A 23,229-nucleotide genomic window follows, 5' to 3' on the forward strand; every position below is an offset into this window, starting at 1 on the left:
GTAATGGAAACAATATAATACTATAAAATATCGGGAACACCAGGCCTGGTTTTCATAGCTGATTTTGAAAATGCCTTTGATAAAGTACGACTAGAGTTTATACAGTGGGGGGGGGGGGGGATTTCTGGCTCTCACAGACCTGTAACTTCTTCTTTAAGAGGCTCCTCTGTCCTCCACTCGTTACATGTATTAATGGCACCTGTTTGAACTTGTTATCAGTATAAAAGACACCTGTCCACAACCTCAAACACTTACACTCCAAACTCCACTATGGCCAAGACCAAAGAGCTGTCAAAGGACACCAGAAACAAAATTTTAGACCTGCACCAGGCTGGGAAGACGGAATCTGCAATAGGTAAGCAGCTTGGTTTGAAGAAATCAACTGTGTGAGCAAATATTAGGAAATGGAAGACATACAAGACCACTGATAATCTCCCTCAATCTGGGGCTCCACGCAAGATCTCACCCCGTGGGGTCAAAATGATCACAAGAACGGTGAGCAAAAATCCCAGAACCACACGGGGGGACCTAGTGAATGACCTGCAGAAAACTGGCAAAGCCTACCATCAGTAACACGCTACGCCGCCAGGGACTCAAACCCTGCAGTGCCAGACGTGTCCCCCTGCTTAAGCCAGTACATGTCCAGGCCCGTCTGAAGTTTGCCAGAGAGCATTTGGATGATCCAGAAGAAGATTGGGAGGATGTCACCAAAATATAACTTTTTGGTAAAAACTCAACTCGTCGTGTTTGGAGGACAAAGAATGCCAGCAAGTGTGTGTGAAAACCATGTGAAGACTTACAGAAAACGTTTGACATGCCAACAAAGGGTATATAACAAAGTATTGAGATAAACATTTGTAATTGACCAAATACTTATTTTCCACCATAATTTGCAAATAAATTCATTAAGAATCCTACAACGTGATTTTCTGGATTTTTTTCTCATTTTGTCTGTCATAGTTAGTGTACCTATGATGAAAATTACAGGCCTCATCTTTTTAAGTGGGAGAAATTGCACAATTGGTGGCCGACGAAATACTTGTTTGCCCCACTGTATATAAATGCCTATAATATTTCAATTTTGGGGAATCTCTTATAAAACGGGTTAACGTTACGTATAGTAAGCCTAGGTGTAAAATAATGGCTACATCTCAGAAGTTTTAAACTATCTAGAGGAGTAAAAACAAGGTTGTCCACGATCAGCATATCTATTTATTTATTATTGCCATCGAAATGTTAGCTGTTAAAATTAGATCCAACAATAATTGGGATTATCCAACAATATTAAGGGATTACAAATCTGTGACTTAAACTAAGGTGTCATTGTACGCTGAGGATTCATACTCTTAAAAACACATTAGGAAGAGAAAAAAAAACGTAGAATCCCTCCACAGCCTCAGAGGATCTAGACACTTTTGCTAACCTCTGGATTGGATCACAAAAAAATATGCAAATTTTATATTACCGTGTACTTCACCGATTAAATGGTCTGATGGAGATGTGGACATACTCGGTATACAAATCCCAAAGGGAAGAAATGATCTTACTCCAATACATTTTTATAGAAAGTTAGCAAAAATAGATAAGATCTTGCTACCATGGAAAGGAAAATACCTGTCTATGTGGAAAAATCACCCTGATTAACTCTTTAGTCATATCACAGTTGACCTATTTGCTTATGGTTTTGCCTACACCTGCGTTTTAAATTATATGAACAAAAATAAAGTACTTTGGTGTGAAAAGTGCAAATCAATTCCAGAACAACAGCAAAGGACCTTGTGAAGATGGTAGAGGAAACAAGTACAAAAGTATCTATATCCACAGTAAAAACAAGTCTTATATCAACATAACCTGAAAGGCCACTCAGCAAGAAAGAAGCCACTGCTCCAAAAAAGCTAGACTACAGTTTGCAACTGCACATGGGGACAAAGATTGTACTTTTTGGAGTAATGTCCTCAGGTCTGATGAAACAAAAATAGAAATGTTTGGCCATAATGACCATCGTTATGTTTGGAGGAAAAAGGGGGAGGCTCGCAAGCCAAAGGACATCCCAACCGTGAAGCACGTGGGTGGCAGCATCATGTTGTGGGGGTGCTTTGCTACATGAGGGACTGGTGCACTTCACAAAATAGATGGCTTCATGAGGCAGGGAAAATGATTTGGATATATATTGAAGCAACATCTTAAGACATCAGTCAGGAAGTCAAATCTTGGTCAAAAATGGGTCTTCCAAATGGACAATGACACCAAGCATACTTCCAAAGTTGTGGCAAAATGGCTTAAGGACAAAAAAAGTCAAGGTATTGGAGAGGCCATCACAAAGCACTGAACTCAATCCTATAGAACATTTGTGGGAACTGAAAAAGCATGTGCGAGCAAGGAGGCCTACGAACCTGACTCAATTCCACCAGCTCCGTCAGGAGGAATGGGCCAAAATTCACCCAACTTATTGTGGGAAGCTTGTGGAAGGCTATCCAAAACATTTGACCCAATGCTACCAAATGCTAATTGAGTGCATGTAAACTTCTGACCCACTGGGAATGTGATGAAATAAAGAAAAGCTGAAATAAATAATTATAATATTAGTCTGACATTTCACATTCTTAAAATAAAAGTGGTGATCCTAACTGACCTAAGGGAATTTTTAATAGGATTACATGTCAGGAGTTGTGTCAAAAAACTGAGTTTAAATGTACTTGGTTAAGGTGTATACATGTAAACTTCCAACTTCAACTGTACATACATACGGAGTCCCAGTACCATATCACCGTGTACAAGGTATTTGCTGTAGATATCTACATAAAGGCAGGGTAAAATGACGAGGCATCAGGATAGATGAGTAAAATACACAGAGTAGCAGCAGCATATGAGTGTGAAAGTATGTGTATGTAGTGTGAGAGTTTGAGAGCGTGTCAGTGTATTGTGTGAGTGTTATACTGTATATGCCCTTGCGAGTGTGCAGAGTCAGTTCAAGATTGGGTCACAATGCAGATAGTCTGGGTAACCAATTAGTGCCTTCAGAAAGTATTAATACCCATTGACATATTCCCATGTTTCAGCCTGAAGTCAAAATTGATTAAATAGATTATCTTCTCCCCCACCCCCAAGTTAGCTTGGGTGATTTGACTGCTGTTAGGGCAGAACACTCAGATCAACCCTTAAAGAGATGGGTGGGACTAAAGCTTAAGAGGGTGTGAACGAAGCTAAATGGGTGTAGACCGAAGAGCTCTCCAGTAGGTTTACCAAAACATTCAAAGACCATTTTCTTAAAAGTGAGGTTACAAGTTGATCAACTTTCAATGCAAAATTAATTTCCCATTGTTCCTGAAATGCCATGTATAATATACAATTGTGTAGCTCTGTCTCCACTTTTATTAAATGTAATTAACACAATTTCAAATTTTGCTACATAAGACCGAATTAAGGAGGTCGGTCACATATGGAGAGTGGTACTCAGTAATGTATGTAACGGATTTGTCCAAAACATAACACTTTGTATGCAAGACAAAATGAATTGCTTTGCCACATTTTTTTGTTGTATTACTTTAGTGCCTTGTTGCAAACAGGATGCCTGTACCTTTGTAGTGACTGGGTGTATCGATACACCCTCCAAAGTGTAATTTAATAACTTCGCTGTGCTCAAAGGGATATTACATGTCTGCTGTTTTTACCCATCTACTAACAGGTACCCTTCTTTGCGAGGCATTGGAAAACCTCCCTGATCTTAGTGGTTGAATCTGTTTTTGAAACGCACTGCCTATTTGAGGGACCAATTGTATGTGAAGGGTAGAATGGTAGTCATTCAAAAGTCCACGTGTGACTTTAGCAAATTCTTACTCCTGAACTTATTTAGGCTTGCCATAAAGGGATTGAATACTAATTGACTCAAAAAAAGAATAAAGATTTATTCCATTTCAAATTCAGGCTAACAAAATGTGCACAATTTTTTTTATTTTATTTTTAAATCAAGGGGGTGTGAATACTTTGAAGGCACTGTAATTAACTATTTATAGCGGTCTTCTGGCTTGGAGTAAGAAGCAGTCTTGGAGCCTGTTGGTCTGAGAGTTGATTCACCAGTACCGTTTGCCGGACAGTAGCAGAGTGAACAGTCCTATGGCTTGGATGGCTGAAGTCTTTGGCAATGTATCAGACCTTCCTCTGATACCGCCTGATGGAGGTACTGGATGACTGGGAGTGATTTACTGATCCGCCCGTAACACCCTTTGTGGCGCTTTGCCTTAGGAGGGCGGTGTATTTGCCATATCAAGCAGTGATTTGGCCAGTTAAGGTGCTCTCGATGGTGCAGCTGTACAACTGAGGATCTGAGGGCCCATGCCAAATCTTTTCAGCCTCCTGAAGGGGAAAAGTCACTCCACTACAGACCCGTCGACGTGGATGAGGGTGGCCAATTTGAAACATGTTGGGATTACTGACTGGGACAAGGAGAGATTGAAAATGTCCGTGAAGACACTTGCCTGCTGGTCTGCCCATGCTCTGAGAACGCACCCTGTTATTGACTCAAGCCAAGTGGCCTTGCTAGTGTTTAAAGAGAGGGCTTCCTAGCATATTAGTCTGCTCCTGACACACTAGCTGGGACTTCTGGATACCTGGTCTCACCCCACAGCCTGAGTCAACACATTAAAAAAGGGACCATGTGACAGATAGCCCCATTTTACCTTTCATGACACTGTGGGAAAGTGATGGAAGGGTGCAGGGCAGGTGGGGGCACAGACTGTTTTATCGAACGCCGTCTGAGAGACACATTACAGTCACTTGACCCGCTGACGAGGATTGATTGATCAGCGGGGAAAGCAGGCATGGTTCCGAATACCCACCAGAGCAGCGAACACCTCCATCCTCCCATCGATTTTTAAAACCAACCCAAAACAGTTACCATGTCACGCGCGTTCTCGCCGATGAGGCTCCATCTGGTTTTGACCCAAGTGTGAAACTACACATCTCCTCACAGGTAATATTGAGGGAACTGATAAAGATGTAGGCAACTGAGGAACACCAGAAGCCTTTTTTTAGCCTCCTCAGTGCCACAGACAATTAAAAAAGGGAGCTAGCACAGAACCTACCAGGGCCCGAAACTACCATGCAGAGCATTTGCATGGTCAGTTCGAAATACGTCTCTACTCTTCACACAGCCATGTGATCGCTCATGTTCAAATACATCTCTCGTTTACTTCCCTCACACAGCGATAAAAGCGGGGCTAATTAAATGTGAGCCTGGAGAAACTGTGAAATTAGTGTGACAACAATGTAAGCACAGTGGAGAGGGGTTAGGGGAGGGTAGCGGGGAGTGCTAGTGTTAAAAGGGGCAGGTCTCTGGGGTGCGAGAGGATTCAATTATAGATTGGGGGGGGGGCAGATTAAGCAGCTGGAGTTGAATGGGTTATTAGCAGATAAAATGAAGGAGAGGGATAATGAAGATTGGAGAAGAAGCCTGGGAGAGGCTCCTATTTCAGCCTGCAAGGAGGGATCGGCTAAAGAGAAAGAGAGAGGGGGGGTGAAAACACTAAGATAAAAGTGGGTAAATGAGACTTATAATGGAAAGCAGTGACGCGTAGCCAGGATGATAGTTTTTTCGGGGCTCTTGCCGGTGGGGGCCACCTGGAACACTCATTGTCTGCCTTCCAAATCATGGCACCCTATTCCCTATAGTGCGCACTACTTTTGCCCAGGGCCCATAGGGCTCTGGTTAACAAAAGTGCACTATATAGGAAGTACGATGCCATTTGGGATGCACTCGTCGTGTTGGTTCGTTTTAAGACAGACATGGTCCATGTGAAATGACAATTAAAAGCTCTTATGACACTGCAGATACAAAAGCTCTGTCTAAACCAAATAGAAAAATGATCCGTATCTAATCATTGTGAAATTATGACAGAGAAGGCGGCTTATGACAAGGAAAACACTTCATCACAAGCAGACACTGCAGGTTCCCAAGTAAATCATACTAGCATTAAAGACAATGTCCCCGGTAGCGGTTTAGCGGTACGTAAGTAAATGCATAATATTGAGCAAACTATACATTGTCTGTCTGCGTTTCATATAACAGTGGTGGAGCCCCCCTGGGTCAGGAGCCAGTCATGACTGACAATCACACCCATAATGTGGGAGGTTCTCTGTGGCACAACTCCAGGGTGTGTGGCCGGTTGATGAAAGCCGAGGCTCTTCAAACCGAGTGGAGGAGTTGTCAGCTCAGTCGCACTCGCTTGAGTTAACGTGACACTCCAGAGGCATGACATGGAAGCGACCTTTGGGGTCTCAAGTCCCCTCGGGAGTTCAATATGTCCGTACTTCGTTGGTCAAGTGTCAAGCTGAAAGAAATCTACTGACTGATAAATGCAGAGACAGAGAAGTTCAGGAACACACAGAGTCCTGCAGAGCTTGCCACTGGTGACAAAATAAACAAGTGAAGCATGGTGCGAGAGAGCACGCGCCACATTTACCTGAGTGAATGCCGGTGTGTCCTTGGGAGGAGGGAAGGAAAAAATGTAAATAAATAAAAAGGCCGCTCCCCGTTTGTTAGGAGCGCTGTTCAGTTTTAACCCTGAAAAATCCTTGAGGATAACTTGGTGTGGAGGGGATCCTTACGATTCTCAGCTTGTCTGGAGGGGCTTAAATGCCACCCGAGTGAAATGAATAGAGGGAACTGATGGGGAGCCAGGCGCCCCCTGCCAAGGTCGACTTTGATAAGGGGGGGAGACGAATGCTGATTAATGCCAAATTTGCCCATTTACAATGCACTTCAATTTAATCTGTGGGTATAAGTTGCATGCACCTGCCTCGGCCTCAAGTCATCAGGGAGCATAATGTACAAAATGTGTGAGGGAGTAGAGCGGTGTGTGCGCGAGGCTGTGACTCTATTGTGATTGAAGGCAGAGGACATGCACTGAGGGCAAATAATGTGAATATGGGAGTGTCTTTTGCCTAGAATCCTCCTACAGCAGATGGTCCATTTCCATGGTGTCGTAAGCCATTGTGCTCATAATCCTTTCACCTCGCGTACGTTAGCTTATCCAATGTCTGGTCATATTCTCCGACATTCCGCTAAGCCTATCAGGGCAGTTTTTTGGGTGATGAGAGAAAAGGAAAAAAGGGGTTACTGTTCAAGTGAATGGACTGTTCCCAAGTATGGTAAATAAATGCATTTTACCTCACCGGAGGCGACTGAAAGCAGACAGTCAGGAGGCTGAGTGAAGGTTCACAGTGTAGCAATAATTTAACCACGCCAGAGCAGCTATTAGCGCATTGACTGCAAATCTTGTCAAATAGAACGTCCCTCTTCACATCAAATGGGCCATGGGTATACAAATCGAAAAACACACTGAGAAAGATCAAGAGGCGGTTTTCCCCAGACACAGATGTAGCCTAGTTCTGGACTAAAAACATATTTATTTTGGAGATCCTCCATTGAACTTGCCTTTTAGTCCAGGACTTGGCTTAATCTGTGCCTCGGAAACCGACCCCTAAATGTAGGACGTTTCTCTAAATGCATACTATCTTTCTCCGAGCACGCAAATTTAGTCAGAGTACGAGTCCAAATCAAAATTGGTGAAACGGAGCACGCTTCACGAACGCGCACTCAGTTTGCACATATTTTGAAACAAATATGACGTAACCACATCAAAAATTACGCAACATTTTTGGGAAATTAATGGTGGTCATTATTTCACCTGAAAGCGAGAGAAAATACACTCCGACTTTGAAATGAAATGTTGCCTATTCACATCTCATATGATGCCGGACTACAATATTTAATGTTAATACATGTTAATACATGCTGTGTATGTATTGTGTGAATTTTTGTGATGCTTTTTGTGATGCTTACATGTCTACAATACCTACTGTAGTGTGTGTAGATTGCAAGTCAATAGCTAGCTAGTTATCCACAAATAATCAACCTTGCATAATTTGTTTTAGGAAATTTTTTGCCTGTTAATCTGGTTAATTACATTATTATGATTCACATATAGCTAGCTAGCTGATAATATTGAAGTCAAATGCTTGCTTTGTGTATATCTTGTCTCTATTGCCATTGCCCTGGCTGGAAAAAAGGCTCAGTGAATGGGGAGGAGCAGCGTGAGGTAGTACAGTATGGGGAGTGCGAGTGCATCTCAAATGCAATGTTTTACGCATTCTCCACACTGTCGTCCTCACAAGAACGTACTCAAGAGAACAGCCTCAGAGAGCGGCACACGGTAGTACCCATATTGAGAAACACCCGCAGCCATAAAGGATCTCAAAGGGATTTCTAAAGGATGGAAGTTCAAACCGGAAGAGGCAGGCTTACCCAAAGGTAGTAGGTGAACTGGAGGGCGAAGATGGCAATGCCCTCGTTGTCGAAGGAGCCGGCCACCGAGCGGGAGATGTACCCGGGAACAATGGCGATAAAGCAGGCAGCCAGAAGCCCCGCCCCCTGGTTCCACAGTTCCCGCGTCAGCAGAAAGGTGGAGATGGATGTCAGGCCACTGAACACGGGCGCCAGGAAGACGCACACATCCCGGATGTGCACCGTCAAGTGGAGCAGGTTCAGTACGTAGTGTATAAGGCCTGCGGTGACCATCAAACCTGGATATACCTGGAGAGAGAGAGAGAGACAAGATAAGAGGGGCTGTAATGGAACATTTATGGCACCTTCACGCATATGGATGGGATACTTGCATTTTATATCCAGGACAAGACACCACACTGGGAATAAACTTTTAAAATCAACCATAATGTACTGTAACTTATCCATCGAGTTAGTTGGAACTCCACAGGTCAGGCAGGAGAGTGATACGTCAATTAAGTGTTGGCTTTCTGCATCCACATGCTTGACATACCACAAGAGTGAGTCAAGTTGATTGAATCTGCTCTGGATTGACAAATTGGGAAAACCAGGTAAGGCGACCTTCTCCAGCGAAATACTGACTAATTGCCCCGTTCAAAGCGGAGGCCTCAAAACAGCCAAAGCTTACAGCTCTCTGCCTATAAACTCATGAGACCCGGGCCTAATTAGGCTCGTGTGAAACCTTTCTGAAGTCAGAGGGGCTGTGTCTAAGTGTGAGTGATGCCCTGATGTATGCTATACGCCACGCAGAGACAAGTCCAGCGGACTTTGGCTCGTCTCTGCCTGACGTGCTTCTCGTTTTTAATTAGCTAGTAGTAGCCTAGGCGTGCTAAACTTTATCGACCATAGTCTTATTGCACCTCTCTCCCAAATCATCCAACCCAGTTTCCCTGACCTGGGGATTGAGCTAGAGCCTCGGCTAACGCTACTTCGGTTAAAACAAAAAGCTGAAGTAATCACTGTTTAGTTGCCCCCAGAACAGATGCTGGGCTCTCTGTAGTCTGCACGCACCCCCCCCACCACCCACATATAGCATCACATTTAGGCCCGTCAGCGTGAAAAATGTGCCTGGTCCATTTCTCTACAGTAACAAAGGGCGGTTTATTGGCTTGACAGAGCCCTATGGTTAAGCAGTGTCACATTTATTCAGCCCTCAAAATCTTATCTACGACTCTGGAGAGGGAGCGGCTGGCAGAAATCCCCCTTGAGAGTGGGAGAGAAAAGACAAGGGATCCGCAGAGAGGCACTCACTGACGACATTTACAGAGACCTGCTCCTCCCTCTCCAAACGGTGTGACCCATCATGTGCAAAAGGGGGACCCGTGTTATCATACACAATTAATGAGGGCTGTCAAGACTCATTTGAAGCAGACTGAATAGAGGGGAGAGAAGGAGAGCTGATGATGGCGGGGCGGGATAAACGAGGCAGAGGTGGTGGGCGGCACACTGCTTAGGATCCCTGTTCGGAGACTCGGAGAGGTGCTACAATTACTGCAGACTAGCGAAAATGTTTGTTGTTGTTGAATACCACTGAAGAAAAAGGCAGAGTGACACACTATTCAGGTGTGGAAGTGGTTCTGGAATGCCTGCGAAAGTCAGGAAAACCTTGGGTGAATTTCACCAACTGCACGGAAAGGATTCCATTTGATATCGTCAAGATGCACGACATGATCCAAATCATTAGGAGATTGTGTTGTAACTCAGTTATTCCTTCCGGGGATTTGTCATGAATAGGGGCTGTGGCAGTCATGAAACCATCAGCCGGTTAGTCATGAAATTGTCATGAAAATGTTGAACATTTCAGGATTCATTCAGGAACACTCAGGAACTCCAGCGTGGTCTTGGCTGTGTGCTTAGGGTCGCTGTCCTGTTGGAAGGTGAACCTTCACACCGGTCGGAGGTCCTGAGCGCTCTGGAGCAGGATCTCTATTTCTCTGCTCATCTTTACATCGAACCTGACTAGTCTCCCAGTTCCTGCCGCTGAAAAACATCCACACAGCATGATGCTGCCGCCACCACCACCTCCACCGAGGAAGTCTGGAGCTCTGTCAGACTGACCATCGTGTTCTTGTCACTTCCCTGACCAAGGCCCTTCTCCCCCGATTGCTCAGTTTGGCCGGGCGGCCAGCTCTAGGAAGAGACTTGGTTCCAACCTGTTCAAATTGATCGATCACAGTGAGCGGAGTTTTAAAAGCATGATACTCTTGCATTTGCATTGTTGTCAGTGTTGAGGGACAATAGCGTGCTGAGTACAAGGACATTAGCGAGTTGGATCCTGCCAACGCTTGTCCAGAGCACATAAGAGATGACCATGACCCGGCGTTCACGTACAATTTGACTGCGGTCATGACTCATGACTGCCGGTATGGCTGTAATACGGTCACCGCAAAAGCAATAGCCATGCATTGTGTAGGACTGCATTCCCTATATTTTCTTAACTGTCATAGACAAACAGTGTGAGCTAATTTGCTTCTACTCTTCAGTATTCCCACAACTGGTGTGATTTCTGACAAGGACTTCATAGAACCAGTGTGTTCAGAAGAGGTGATTTGTAACATTCCATTAGCGATCCAGGTTTGAGGACCATTAAGGCTGCCTGATAAAATTCAAAGGCCCTTCATACCTCATAGCCTGTAAGTATTATCAGGACAGCTGAGGGAAGCACTTCACCTTCTTTGCGTAATCATGTGGTGATGGTGGTGGGGGCGGGGGGTGGGGGGGGTCTAGAGATAAAAACTGAATTTATTGAGCCAGGTAGCTGACACATGGCAAAAGTTTAGCAGCAGCAGAGGAACTGTACCTGGATCTTCCCTCGCTTTGCATGTTGCTGGGCATTTGCATTCTGTGTACCCAGCATCTGACACACCTGCTGGCTAAACCCTGGCACACTGAGCAGCAGTACTGTCCACTGCCTACAGATATAGACATGTTAGGATGTAGGTTAGGAAGTTCGGATCCCTTGTGCAGATTGACTGAATCCATTGCTGCTAAACAGCAACACCTGCAACAGCTACTAGCCTATATTCCGACGGGGCAATATCTGCTGCTGCTAAAACGACTGCCGACAGTACTGAGTGCAGGCATGTCTGGCTGTCTTAAGTGCTCGGTGCTTCTCTCCCACCACCCTGGACTAAGTACACTGTACACAACAGGGAACAGAGTGAAACTTCAGATGCCAACCTAGGTGGAGAAAGTGACGAGATAACACAGGGAGCCATTTTAAAAGGTTTTCCCGTAACAAGGCTGGTTAAAAAAAAAAAACGCCCCATTAAGCATCTGATTACAGTACAGAGAGACATGTCGGGAGCTGTGAGGAAGAGCAGGGTAGTATTTTATTCACAGCGCTTCAGTGCACAGTTTACAGGGCAGCCCCCCCCCCCCCAAAATGAGGCTCCGCCGAGAGAGGAGCGTGGGCGATAAATCTTACAGAATCGGCAGGTAGTAACTCACGGTGAAAGAGGTTGTGATTTCAACAGCAGGTCCTGTTGGTAAACCGCACGATCATTGGCAGTCATGTGGAATCCCTCAAGTTAAAAGCTCAGTGGCTGCTGCCGATGCATGACAGACCGGAGAGCGCTGGGGAGGCTTATGAACCGGTACGGTCCATGGTGCTTTCTCATCTAACCCCCCCAACCACTAGAACATCAGAGTCTAGGCCTATATCTACAGTGCATTCGGAAAGCATTCAGACCCCTTCCCATTTTCCACATTTAATTACAGCCTTATTCTACAACGGATTAAATCAAAAAAAGAGAAGCAATGAGGTCTAAGGAATTGTCCATAGCGCTCCAAGACAGGACTGCGTCGAGGCACAGATCTGGGGAATCGTACCATGAAGTGTCTGCAGCATTTTAGGTCCCCAAGAACACAGTGGCCTCCATTATATTTCAACTGAAAAAGTTTGGAACCACCAAGACACTTCCCAGAGCTGGCCGCTCATACAAACAGCCATCCAGGGAGAAGAGCCTTGGTCATGGAACTAGCCGAGAATCCAATGGTCACTCTGACAGAGCTCCAGAGTTCATCTGTGGAGACGGTTGTCCTTCTGGAAGGTTCTCCATCTCTGCAGAACCAAATTAGGCCTTTTTGGTAGATTGGCCAGACAGAAAGCCACTCAAAGTAAAAGACAACACAGCCCGACTGGAGTTTGCTGAAAGTCACTGTAAGGACTCATGAGATACAAGATTCTCTGGTCTGATTAAACCAAGATTGAACTCTATGGCCTGAGAGTCACATCCGGAGGAAACCTGGCACCCTCCCTACGGTGAAGCATGGTGGTGGCAGCATCATGCTGTGGGGATGTTTTTCAGCGGCAGGGACTTGGAGACTTGGCAGGGAAAGATGAACGGAGCAAAGTACAGAGAGATCCTTGATGGAAACCTGCACCAGAGCTCTTAGGACCTCAGACAGGGGTGAAGGTTCACCTTCCAACAGGACAATGACCCTAAGCACACCGCCAAGACACAGGAGTGGCTTTGGGACAAGTCTCTAAATGTCCCTGAGTGGCCCAGCCAGAGCCCAGACTTGAACCCGATCAAACATCTCTGGAGAGACCTGAAAATAGCTGTACAGCGACACGCCTAGTCCAACCTGACAGATTGAGAGGATCTACAGACAAGAATAGGAGAAACTCCCCAAATACAGGTGTGCCAAGCTTGTAGTGTCATACCCAAGAAGACTTGAGGCTGTAATCACTGCCAAATGTGCTTCAACAAAGTACTAAGTAAAGGGTCAGAATACTTAAGTAATCCTGATATTTCTGGGGGGGGTTTAATACATTTGCTAAAGTGTCGAAAAACCTGCTTTTGCTTCGTCATTATGGGGTATTGTGTGTAGATTTGGGGGGGGGGCAACGACTATTTAATCCATTGTAGAATAAAGCTGTAATGTAACAAAATGTGTAAACGGTCAAGGTGTCTGAATACATTCCGAAAGCACTGTATATGCAATGTGTTCTTCCCACCTGGTTTGTTTTCAAATTGGGATGGTTTAAGCATGATCACAGCAGGGAACATGTTAAACTTACTGTGCCCCCCACGATCCTCCCCAAGGGGTACCATGACCGCTCGTCAAACCAGTTGAGGAACTCGTAAAACCCATTTGTGGTCAGGTGATGTGTTGACCTGTAGTTGAACCTGTGGGGAGAGAAGATGGCTTAAGTTGGTACCAAGGCAAATAAAAGTGGCACAAAGCAGGCAGCTAGTACAAATATCTCAGACATTTGTTGAATGTGCAAACAAATATTCATTTTGAAAGAATAGCCTTATTATTTCCATATTCTACAAAAAGGCAGCCAATGTCCCAGCCCACAGAGTTAAGTGACAACAGAAAGCAGGTAGGCCTAGACCTACCTGTTACGACATCCTTGAAGAGTCCACTGCTAGTGCAAGTTTGGACAATTCCCAACTATCTAACACTACCCAGACATCCCAAACAATCCAACCAGAACAGAGTTGGCTTGGTTCGCTTGACATCTCCACTCTTGAAACATCTAGTTTACATTGAATTCTCAAATAAATAAATAAAATAAATAAGTGGTGAAATGTCTGCTCAAAGCCACGTTTCGTGCATATAGATTAATACGTGGTTGCTTGCTTAGATTCCATGCTAGGCCATGAGTTAGAATAATATCTGAAATCTTCCTATGGCTCAGCATGATAGTGCAAGGCAGTGGTTTTAGATGAAGTGAAAAACAAATAAACCGTTTTATATGTAGGGGACAGTTGATGTAACCAGAGTGAAATACACTTCATGAGTCATTGTTGTGCAATCAATGTGATGCACCCGTGGCTCTGAAATAAGCACATCCATCCTTGTGATAGATCACGCTTGTCTGCAGAAACAGCCCTGACACTGGTATGTCAGCAATCCCCAAGCACAATAAATAGCAGCATCCTTCCCTAATACTGTCTCCATAGCAGATGATTCAGGAGGCAAGAGATTTGAGTGGAGGGGGGAGGATGATGGCCAGCACACAGTCACTGAACTGTTGGGAGACACGAGCAGCTCACACACTCACACAAATGGCTGGTCGTGTGGAGAAGCTCATTAAAATCACTGCAAGGTGCTTTTTCCTTTTACACAACTCACCTGAAGGACATGCATCTGCAGGTGAGGAAAGGAGAAGGCCAACATCCTTTCCTTTAATAAAGGACTTGGTGGCCTAATTCTAGGTTCCCATGCAACCTTTCTACGCAAGTAAAGTTAATGTCGGACATAAATGTCATTACAGGCCTGATGGAAACAGAACAATCGTCAGTAAAAATTGACAAAATAGCGACAAAGGACAAAATACGAAAAAAAGGCAGGATTTTGCTTTGGTAAAACGAATCTTGCAGAAATGAGTGGTAGTGCTTTTAATGAGCAAATATTTATATAACCATCATATCAAAGTAAACTTGGGTGAAAGTGCAAGGCTATGAGCTTGATGACCCTTTCCAATAGAGGGTCTTATTCTGGTGACATGTCCATAACAATCTCATGTAGGCTACACATGCGCTGTTGCCAACAGCACGCCGATAGCGCTGTTGGCTAGACTGTACATGGCAATAGCAAAGTGGGCACACTCGCTACATAACGCAATAAGTGTGAGGGAACTTTCAGTAGAGTTGAAAATGCGATTGAAACCCATTTAACTGAAATAATATTTCGGTACATGGAACTGTAACCGCAAAGGGTATTTTTGTGCACAACATCATCACATATAGCCTTTTATCTGCAATAAGTCAATTTGAAGGAAATATAGCTAGCGTATTTTCTAGGTTTGTGTTTTTTTAAATCGTTTATCATCTTCTCTGTTTGGACACATGGGAGATTTAACGTTTTGGCGCTTCTACATGGATTTCTGGTATTGAGGAAAGAGGCTTTGAACAGTATGACAAAAGCCAGTGAGGAACAAAGAAGAGAAAGGATGTAAACGAACACTATTCATACTCGCAGGGCTGGTGAACTCCCTGTCGCAGCTTCACTTTCAAGTAGAATATGACATGCCCTCGCTTATGGCTCATTCATCACTCACTGACTGACAAGTTCAGTGAGACCAAGCTACTGGTGCACACACACACACACACACACACACACACACACACACACACACACACACACACACACCTATTGCAGTGAACGTAATGAGCATTGACAAGCTGGCTCATTCACAGTGAGGAACTAAGACTGCTTGAGCCACAGGGATAAACATTCCGATCACATTACTCTATAACCTGGACTCGTGAGGTCTAGGACCCGACACGAGCAGCTCACACAAACATCCCAAAATGGCTGGCATGTAGAGGAGTTCTAAAATCGCTCTGTGGCGCTTTTTCTTCTACACGATTCACCTGAAGGTCTGCAGATGGGAAAAGGAGGCGCCAAAATCCTTTGCTAAAAGTGCCTGGTGGCCAAACTCTAGTCAATAACCAGTTTTCCGTGCAACCTGTTTTTTTTTTTGTGGCTCAAGCATTCAGATCACATTACTCGATAACCTTGAACTCAGCGTGAGGTCCGAGACCAGACATCTTCACAAGTTTGTCCAGCTGGAACAAAAATCACAACACTGAGCAATAGCCAGCAAAACCAGTGTTTTTCTCCAACGTTGGTGCAGGGAGAGACCAGAATGGGTCAAATGCAGCCAGGTATAAAGAGCAACCCAGCAGAGAGACCGTATCGCCACAAGTTAACCACTCATTCCCCACTCAGAAAACCTATTGTTTGTCAACTGTCAAAGCACAGAGGCGGAAATAAAGAGAACCACAGAAAGCACTTAAAATACTTCACCCGCTGCCTCGCCTTCGTCACAAAAACACATTTTCCCAATGAGCTCATTGAGAGCAGATCCGAGCTTGTCACTTCGATGAGGATAATGTGGCCGGCCAAGCGCAATAGCAATTTAATGCATAATTGCAGAGTCGGTCCCGGCTGACAGAACATCACTGCATCACAAACTAGTGAGCAGGTGAGCGTCAAAAAACACCTACCATTTAAATTCCTTCTGGCCTCAGGATTTTGTCTAACGTGTCAACTCTGGAGCAAATCTCATTGCAAAATGAAAATTACTCACAGCATCTTGTGCATTTGAGGATGCCCTCAAGGGTCAAAACTAATTTTGACGATGCCCGTTACAAGTTACCCATTGTTACAAAGCCCCCATTCAATGCAAGAAAAACATGGATTCCTTTGTGATTTATGACCCGGTAATGCCTCGCACTTTGGTAACCACAATCAAATGCATCATTGATTTTCCTGCCCTGCTCCTGGGTAAATGACCAAACTGACTTTAGTTCCAGGAGTGCACTTGCCACCTTGACTAGGCCTAACTGCCTGCTCAGCTCACACTATGAATAGTGCGACAGTTTAGGGAATTAACCACACAGTGGTACCAAATACCGACTTCACACACCTATGGCAGGTATTTTGTAATTTCAGATAGAGGGGGGGCATTGTATTGGGCGAGAAATGCAAATAAATACCAAATGAATTCTATGGGGACCAACAAATCCATACTTGTATTCTGACTCCTGCATAAGAGTGACAGGCCTTCAAAACAGATAGTTTACATTTGCATTATCTCTATGAGGTTAGGAGTAATATTCTGAGTTGCCACCTAAAGTAGCCAGGGTGCCTGGCCCACTATCATTTGAATAACAGGATTACAACTATGTACAGTTGATGTCAGAAGATTAAATGTATTTGGCTAAGGTGTATGTAAACTCAATTTTTCACAATTCCTGACATTTAATCCTAGTACAAATTCCTGTCTCAGGTCAGTGAGGATCACCACTTTATTTTACAAATGTGAAATGTCAGAAATAGTAGAATGATTTCAGCTTTTATTTCTTTCATCACATTCCCAGTGGGTCAGAAGTTTACATACACTCAATATTTGGTAGGACCGCCTTTAAAATAGTTTTACTTGGGTCAAACGTTTTGAATAGCCTTCCACAAGATTCCCACAATAAGTTGGGTGAATTTTGGCCCATTCCTCCTGACAGAGCTGGTGTAATTGAGTCAGGTTTGTAGGCCTCCTTGCTCACACATGTTTTTTCAGTTCTGCCCACAAATTTTCTATGGGATTGAGGTCAGGGCTTTGTGATGGCCACGCCAATACCTTGACTGTTGTCCTTAAGCCATTTTGCCATAACTTTGGAGGTATGCTTGGGGTCATTGTCCATTTGGAAGACCCATTTGCCACCAAGCTTTTAACTTCCTGACTGATTGATGTCTTGAGATGTTGCTTCAATATATATCCACACAATCTCTTCCTCATGACACCATCTATTTTGCACATTTCACAAAGTACGTTCATCTCTAGGAGACGGAACGCATCTCCTTCCTGAGCAGTATGACGGCTGCGTGGTCCCATGGTGTTTATACTTGCGTACTATTGTTTGTACAGATGAACGTGGTACCTTCAGGCGTTTGGAAATTGCTCCCAAGGTCAATCTTTTCCCCTGAAGTCTTAGCTGATTTCTTTTGATTGTGGAATCCTTACAGTAGGATATAAGAGACCCTTGGGCGATTAAGGACCGCCAAGCAAGGCTCGTGCAGTGGACCCAGCCTTGGCTACTTTCCATCCGACTCAATGGCACTCGGGGATGCCCCACCCGCTAGTCAGGACTGCGCACATACAGCCTGTTCCCCTTCTGACCGCATGCACACATGACCATGCTTGTGGAAGAGGGTGGCACTGGTTTACTGGACAAGAGCCAAAACTAATATAATACTGTAGTGTCCAACGGATACGACAGAAGCAGGACAAGAAGACGTTTTGGCGAATGATGAGGGCTATTCCTATATAGTTTCACATGACATGGTTAAATTACTGAGCTCCATGCTCTTTAACCCATTAAATAATTGCATTGTGGAAGTTTGATGGCAATACCGTGCAGATGCTACAAGAAATTAGTTCATTCTGGATTTAAAATGTTAGCTGTAATTACTTAATCAAGCCTGTATACTGGTGAGCAAGTTAAGTCACTGCTGATGTAGTGGTGTTTGCATGAACAAGAGCAGGAAAGAAAAAAATATTACGAGGGCTCGACAATAGTCAGACAAGAATATAGGTAAAGGTTGGCAGAATTGCCAAGTCATTTTAAATAAAATTCAAAAACCACAAACAATTAGGCTACTCTGATCTGAATTGCCAGTTGTAAAACTGTACATCTCAAGCGCTCAGAATTGGTTAGGCTTCTCCTCTATCATATACTGGCCATGTAAAATATTCCTAGAAATGTGTTTACATCCCTGTTAGTGATTATTTCTTATTCGCCAAGATAAGCCATCCACCTGACAGGTGTGGCATATCAAGCTGATTAAACGGCATTAACATTATAGGCGCACCTTGTGCTGGGAACAATTCTAAAATGTGCAATTGCTTGCAATAGGCATGCTGACTGCAGAAATGTCCAGAAAACGTAATGTTAATTTCTCAAACACAAGTCGCCTCAAAACATTTTATTTTTTGCGAAATAGGCAGTACATTCAACCGGCCTCACAACCACAGACCACGTGTATGGCATCTTGTGGGCGTGTTTTCTGATGTCAACGTTGTGAAAAGAGCGGCCCATGGTAGAGGTGGGTTTACGGTGTGGGCCGGCATAAGCTACGGACAGCACAATTGCATTTTACTGATGGCAAATTGAACGCAGAGATACCATGACACGATCCTGGGGCCCATTGTCGTGCCATTCATCCGCCGCCATCACCTCATGTTTCAGCATGATAATGCAAGGCCCCATGTCGTAAGGATAACCCACTGAGCATATTTGGAATGCTTTGGATCAACGTATACGACAGGGTGTCTCAAGTCCCGCCAATATCCAGCAACTTCGCACAGCCATTGAAGAGGAGTGGGACAACATTCCACAGGCCCCGATCAACAGCCTGATCAAATTTATGCAAAGGAGAGATCGCACCGCATGAGGCAAATGGTGGTCACATCAGGTACTGACCGGTTTTCTGATCCAAGCGTTAACCTATTTTTAAAATCTGTGACCAACAGATGCATATCTGTATTCCCAGTAATGTGAAATCCATAGATTAGGGCCTGATGCATTTGAATGACTTCCATATATGAACTAACTCAGTAAAATCTTTGAAAAGGTTGCGTTGACATTTTTGTTCAGTATAGATAATCTTAGCTACCTTGCCCACCTTAACAATTTGATTCCTGGTTCATTGAATGAGGGAATTATTTTATAAAGAGAAAAAGTAAATTGTTTGTAATTGTAATGTTGCAGGGTGGCAAACCATCCCCCAGGAGAGCTACTGTATAATGCATACAACGACAAGTGCCTTGAACTTTCAGACAAGTTTTTTTTATTATTATTAAAAAAAAGGGGAGAAAATTAAAAGTGGCTGATAAAGATCCGTATGTGATGAATAGGGCTGTTACGTTGTTCGTATTTCCAACACACTGGCAGTCATGAGTCATGAATGCAGTACAATTGTGACTTGAGTAACGCAATCTCGTTTTATGCATTCTGGACATGCTTTAGGAGTACCCAACCTGTTATCCTATTGGGCTGGTACTCAGAGCTTCATTGTCTCATTTGGAAAGCTTTCATACCGTTTGATTTTACACATTGTTACGTTACAGCCTTATTCTAAAATGTACTAAATTGTCCCCCCTCCCACCTGTCATCTACACAGAATACCCCATAATGACAAATCAAACAGGCTTTTAGAAATGTTTGCTAATTTATTAAATAAAACACTTACAAATCACATTGTTACTCAGACTGTGCTCAGTACTTTGTTGAGGCACATTTGGCAGGGATTACAGCCTTAAATCTTGTACGTCTTACTCACCTGTATTTGGGGAGTTTCTCCCATTCTTCTCTGCAGATCCTCACAAGCGTTGTCTGGTTGGACAACTGCACAGCTATTTTCAGGTCTCTCCAGAGATGTTCAAATTGGGTTCAAGCCACCATGTTTCACCGTAGGGGTGGTGCCAGGTTTCCTCCGAACGTGACGCTTGGAATTCAGGCCAAAGAGTTCAATCTTGTTTCCATCAGACCAGAATCTTGTTTCATGGTCAGAGTCTTTAGGTTCCTTTTGGCAAACGCCAAGAGAGTGGTCATGTGACTGAGGAGTTACTTACACCTGGCCACTATCATAAAGGCCTGATTGGTGGTGTGCTGCAGAGATGGTTCTCCTATCTCAACAAAGGAACAAAGTGACCGTCGGGTTCTTGGTCACCTCCCTGACCAAGGCTATTCTCCTCCGATTGCCATGTGGCTAGCTCTAGGAAGAGTCTAGGTGGTTCCAAACATCTTCCATTTAAGAATGAGGCCACTGTGTTCTTGGGGACCTTCAAACGCTGCAGAAATTATTTGAGACCCTCCCCCAGATCTGTGCCTCGACACAATCCTGTCTCGGAGTTCTACAGACAATTCCTTCAACCTCGTGGCTTGGTTTTTGCACTGTCAACTGTGGGACCTTATATGTAGACAGGTGTGTGCCTTTCCAAATGTCCAATCAATGAAATTTACCACAGGTGGACTCCAATCAAGTTGTAAAAACATCAAGGATGATAAATGGAAACAGGATGCACCTGAGCTCAATTTTGAGTCTCCTAACAAAGTCTGAATACTTATGTAAATAAGACATGTTTTTTTATATACGTATACACACACAAACATTTCTAAAAACCTGTATTCGCTTTGCCATTATGGGGTGTAGATGGATAATGTTAAAAATCCATTTTAGGCTTTAATGTATTAATAAGCTGTATTAAAATGAGGATTGTGCTGTTATACAATGCATAGCATACCAAATATTAGGCATGGCAGAAAAAAAACTGATTTAAGATATCTTTGCTACATAAATTGGTCTAGCCTATACTTTAAAATGAAATACATTTGAGTAAAGAATGTGGACTATTAAATTATGCATACTGGATGGACTGGTTACCTTATGCTAGGCTCAAATGTATATCCACGAGTCTGGGAGAGAACATAGGCGATGCTTTTGGTTCATTGATTGTGCAGGGTGGCTTACAGTTAGCCCATCATTAATGAATTTGTATTAGATTTAGAATTGCCTAGTAATAGGGAACTTTTTAAATTTTCATAATAATGGGGTGACTACCTTCGGCTATACAGAAGCGCACAGTGGTGGGATTAAATCTCTTCCTCTCTTCCCTTTATTTCATTCTCTAGCGTGCAGAGGGGATGTCAACATTTAGTGAAATGTTTTTGTTTGCGAAAGCATATTGCTATTGATGTTGGCGAACAAATTTCACTTGGTTTCCCAAATGAAGCACTGGGTAGCAGCAGGAACAGGGTTGGAGAGCACATGGCATACAGAGCCTGGGCAGAATATCACCTGTCGCACAGTGAGAGCGTGCTCCTCAAAACAGTAGTTAACGCATAGAGTGAAAACCTAGGTAGACTAACTGGCATCATTGAAAAATGGAGCCGTGGGGAAGTGCACACCTTCGAGTGAATACGAATTTCATGACTCCCCCTCCCCTTAAAATCTAGCATATAGGGCATATTTCAAATGAAAACTTAAGCTCATCATAGCCATTTCATATGCGCCCTCGCTCAAGAACGGGAAACATATCCTTCCCATTTTATTCAGCCAAGGTCAAATTATATTCTTCTTACTGTAAAATCCGATGTAAAAATGGACATATCCTGTCAGGTAAATGAACAATCCTACAGCCTATGGCATGGCGCATAACCAGATAACATACAGTAGGCGAACCCATACTCTGTTCTTCTGCATAATGTTTTAGACTATTTTTATTCATGTAGATGTTCCAGCGGCTTGTATGCAGCTTGCATGCGTGGACTCCGTGGAGGCCTGGAGATGTTAAACTTGTTTGTTAATTAACAGTCCAATTATTGTGAGACCACCACAGCCCTAGTGATGAATATCAAATGGTGCTAATGATTCAAACATTTCAGGGATTACAGAATGAGCAATAAAAATCACAATTTGAGTGTAAACATGTTATTTGCGGTTTCAGCAAGTAACTTGTATCTGATCATGTGAATGGCTTCTCACTTCAAGATAAATCAGCATCTGTGGAACATCGTTAAATATTAAAGGAAAAATCCCCCCCAGAACCACTCAATCCATTAAATTTACAGTGTTAAATAACACTAATATGTGAGAAAAATATTTTTGTGAAGAAGTGTTTCATTGGTGTTATAATAAGGTTGGAAGCAACATGGAAAATTTGTTGTGGAAATTTGTTGCAGCTCAAGTAGACTACAAAATCCACAATAGATTCTGTCTCTCTACGGACTGGCAAGCAAACAAGCAGTGGAGGAAGGGGAGGACAATCCTCAATGCATTTCATTTTAATTCTACACTAAATATATTCACGTCACCAAATAATTAATAAAACACACTGTTTTGCAATGATGGTCTACAGTAGCCTAAACAGCAATCTGTAGGGTAGCACCATGTAGCCAGAGGACAGCTAGCTACCGTTCTCCTCTTGGTACATTGACTTCAATACAAATCTAGGAGGCGCTTGGTTCTCACTGCCTTCTGTATTTATGACAACTTCCGGAGGACTTCAACCTATCAGAGCTCTTGCAGCATGAACTGACATGTTGTCCACCCAATCAAAGGATAAGAGAATGAATCTAGTACAGAAGTTCTAAGCCACAGGTAGCTAGCATTGCTGTGAATAAAATGTGATGAAAAGTTTAACAAAAGGAGAAGCAAGAGATAAAAAAAATGTTCACTTACCTAGCAAATGCAGCCGGCGACTTTAGTTACTCAAACACCCAGCTCAAACAGAGGGGATGCCATGTTAGCTAGCTGGTTATGACTAGCCAACACAACAATGGAATTCTTCCAAGTAAAGGTAAGCTTTTGGTTTTATTGCCACCAGGGCCCACCAGTGTAACGGCTTACTGACTATACACTAACGT

The 23,229-nt window shown here is 43.6% G+C and overlaps 1 protein-coding gene across 2 annotated transcripts in view; it reads right to left on the bottom strand.

Annotated features, from left to right (window-relative positions):
• The window catches only part of LOC118398316 (dolichyl-diphosphooligosaccharide--protein glycosyltransferase subunit STT3B-like), a 96,129-nt gene that overhangs the window by 33,662 nt on the left and 39,238 nt on the right, over nucleotides 1–23,229 (bottom strand). For both annotated transcript variants that reach the window (XM_052470593.1, XM_035793526.2), the window contains exons 2-3: nucleotides 13,368–13,476; nucleotides 8,303–8,590 (exon numbers count right to left, since the gene is read on the bottom strand). In XM_052470593.1, coding sequence (XP_052326553.1) covers nucleotides 8,303–8,590; nucleotides 13,368–13,476 — 397 coding nt within the window. The remainder of the gene's footprint in view (nucleotides 1–8,302; nucleotides 8,591–13,367; nucleotides 13,477–23,229) is intronic.

This window comes from Oncorhynchus keta, chromosome 19 (assembly GCF_023373465.1).
Source record: "Oncorhynchus keta strain PuntledgeMale-10-30-2019 chromosome 19, Oket_V2, whole genome shotgun sequence".
Taxonomy (NCBI): Eukaryota; Metazoa; Chordata; class Actinopteri; order Salmoniformes; family Salmonidae; genus Oncorhynchus; species Oncorhynchus keta.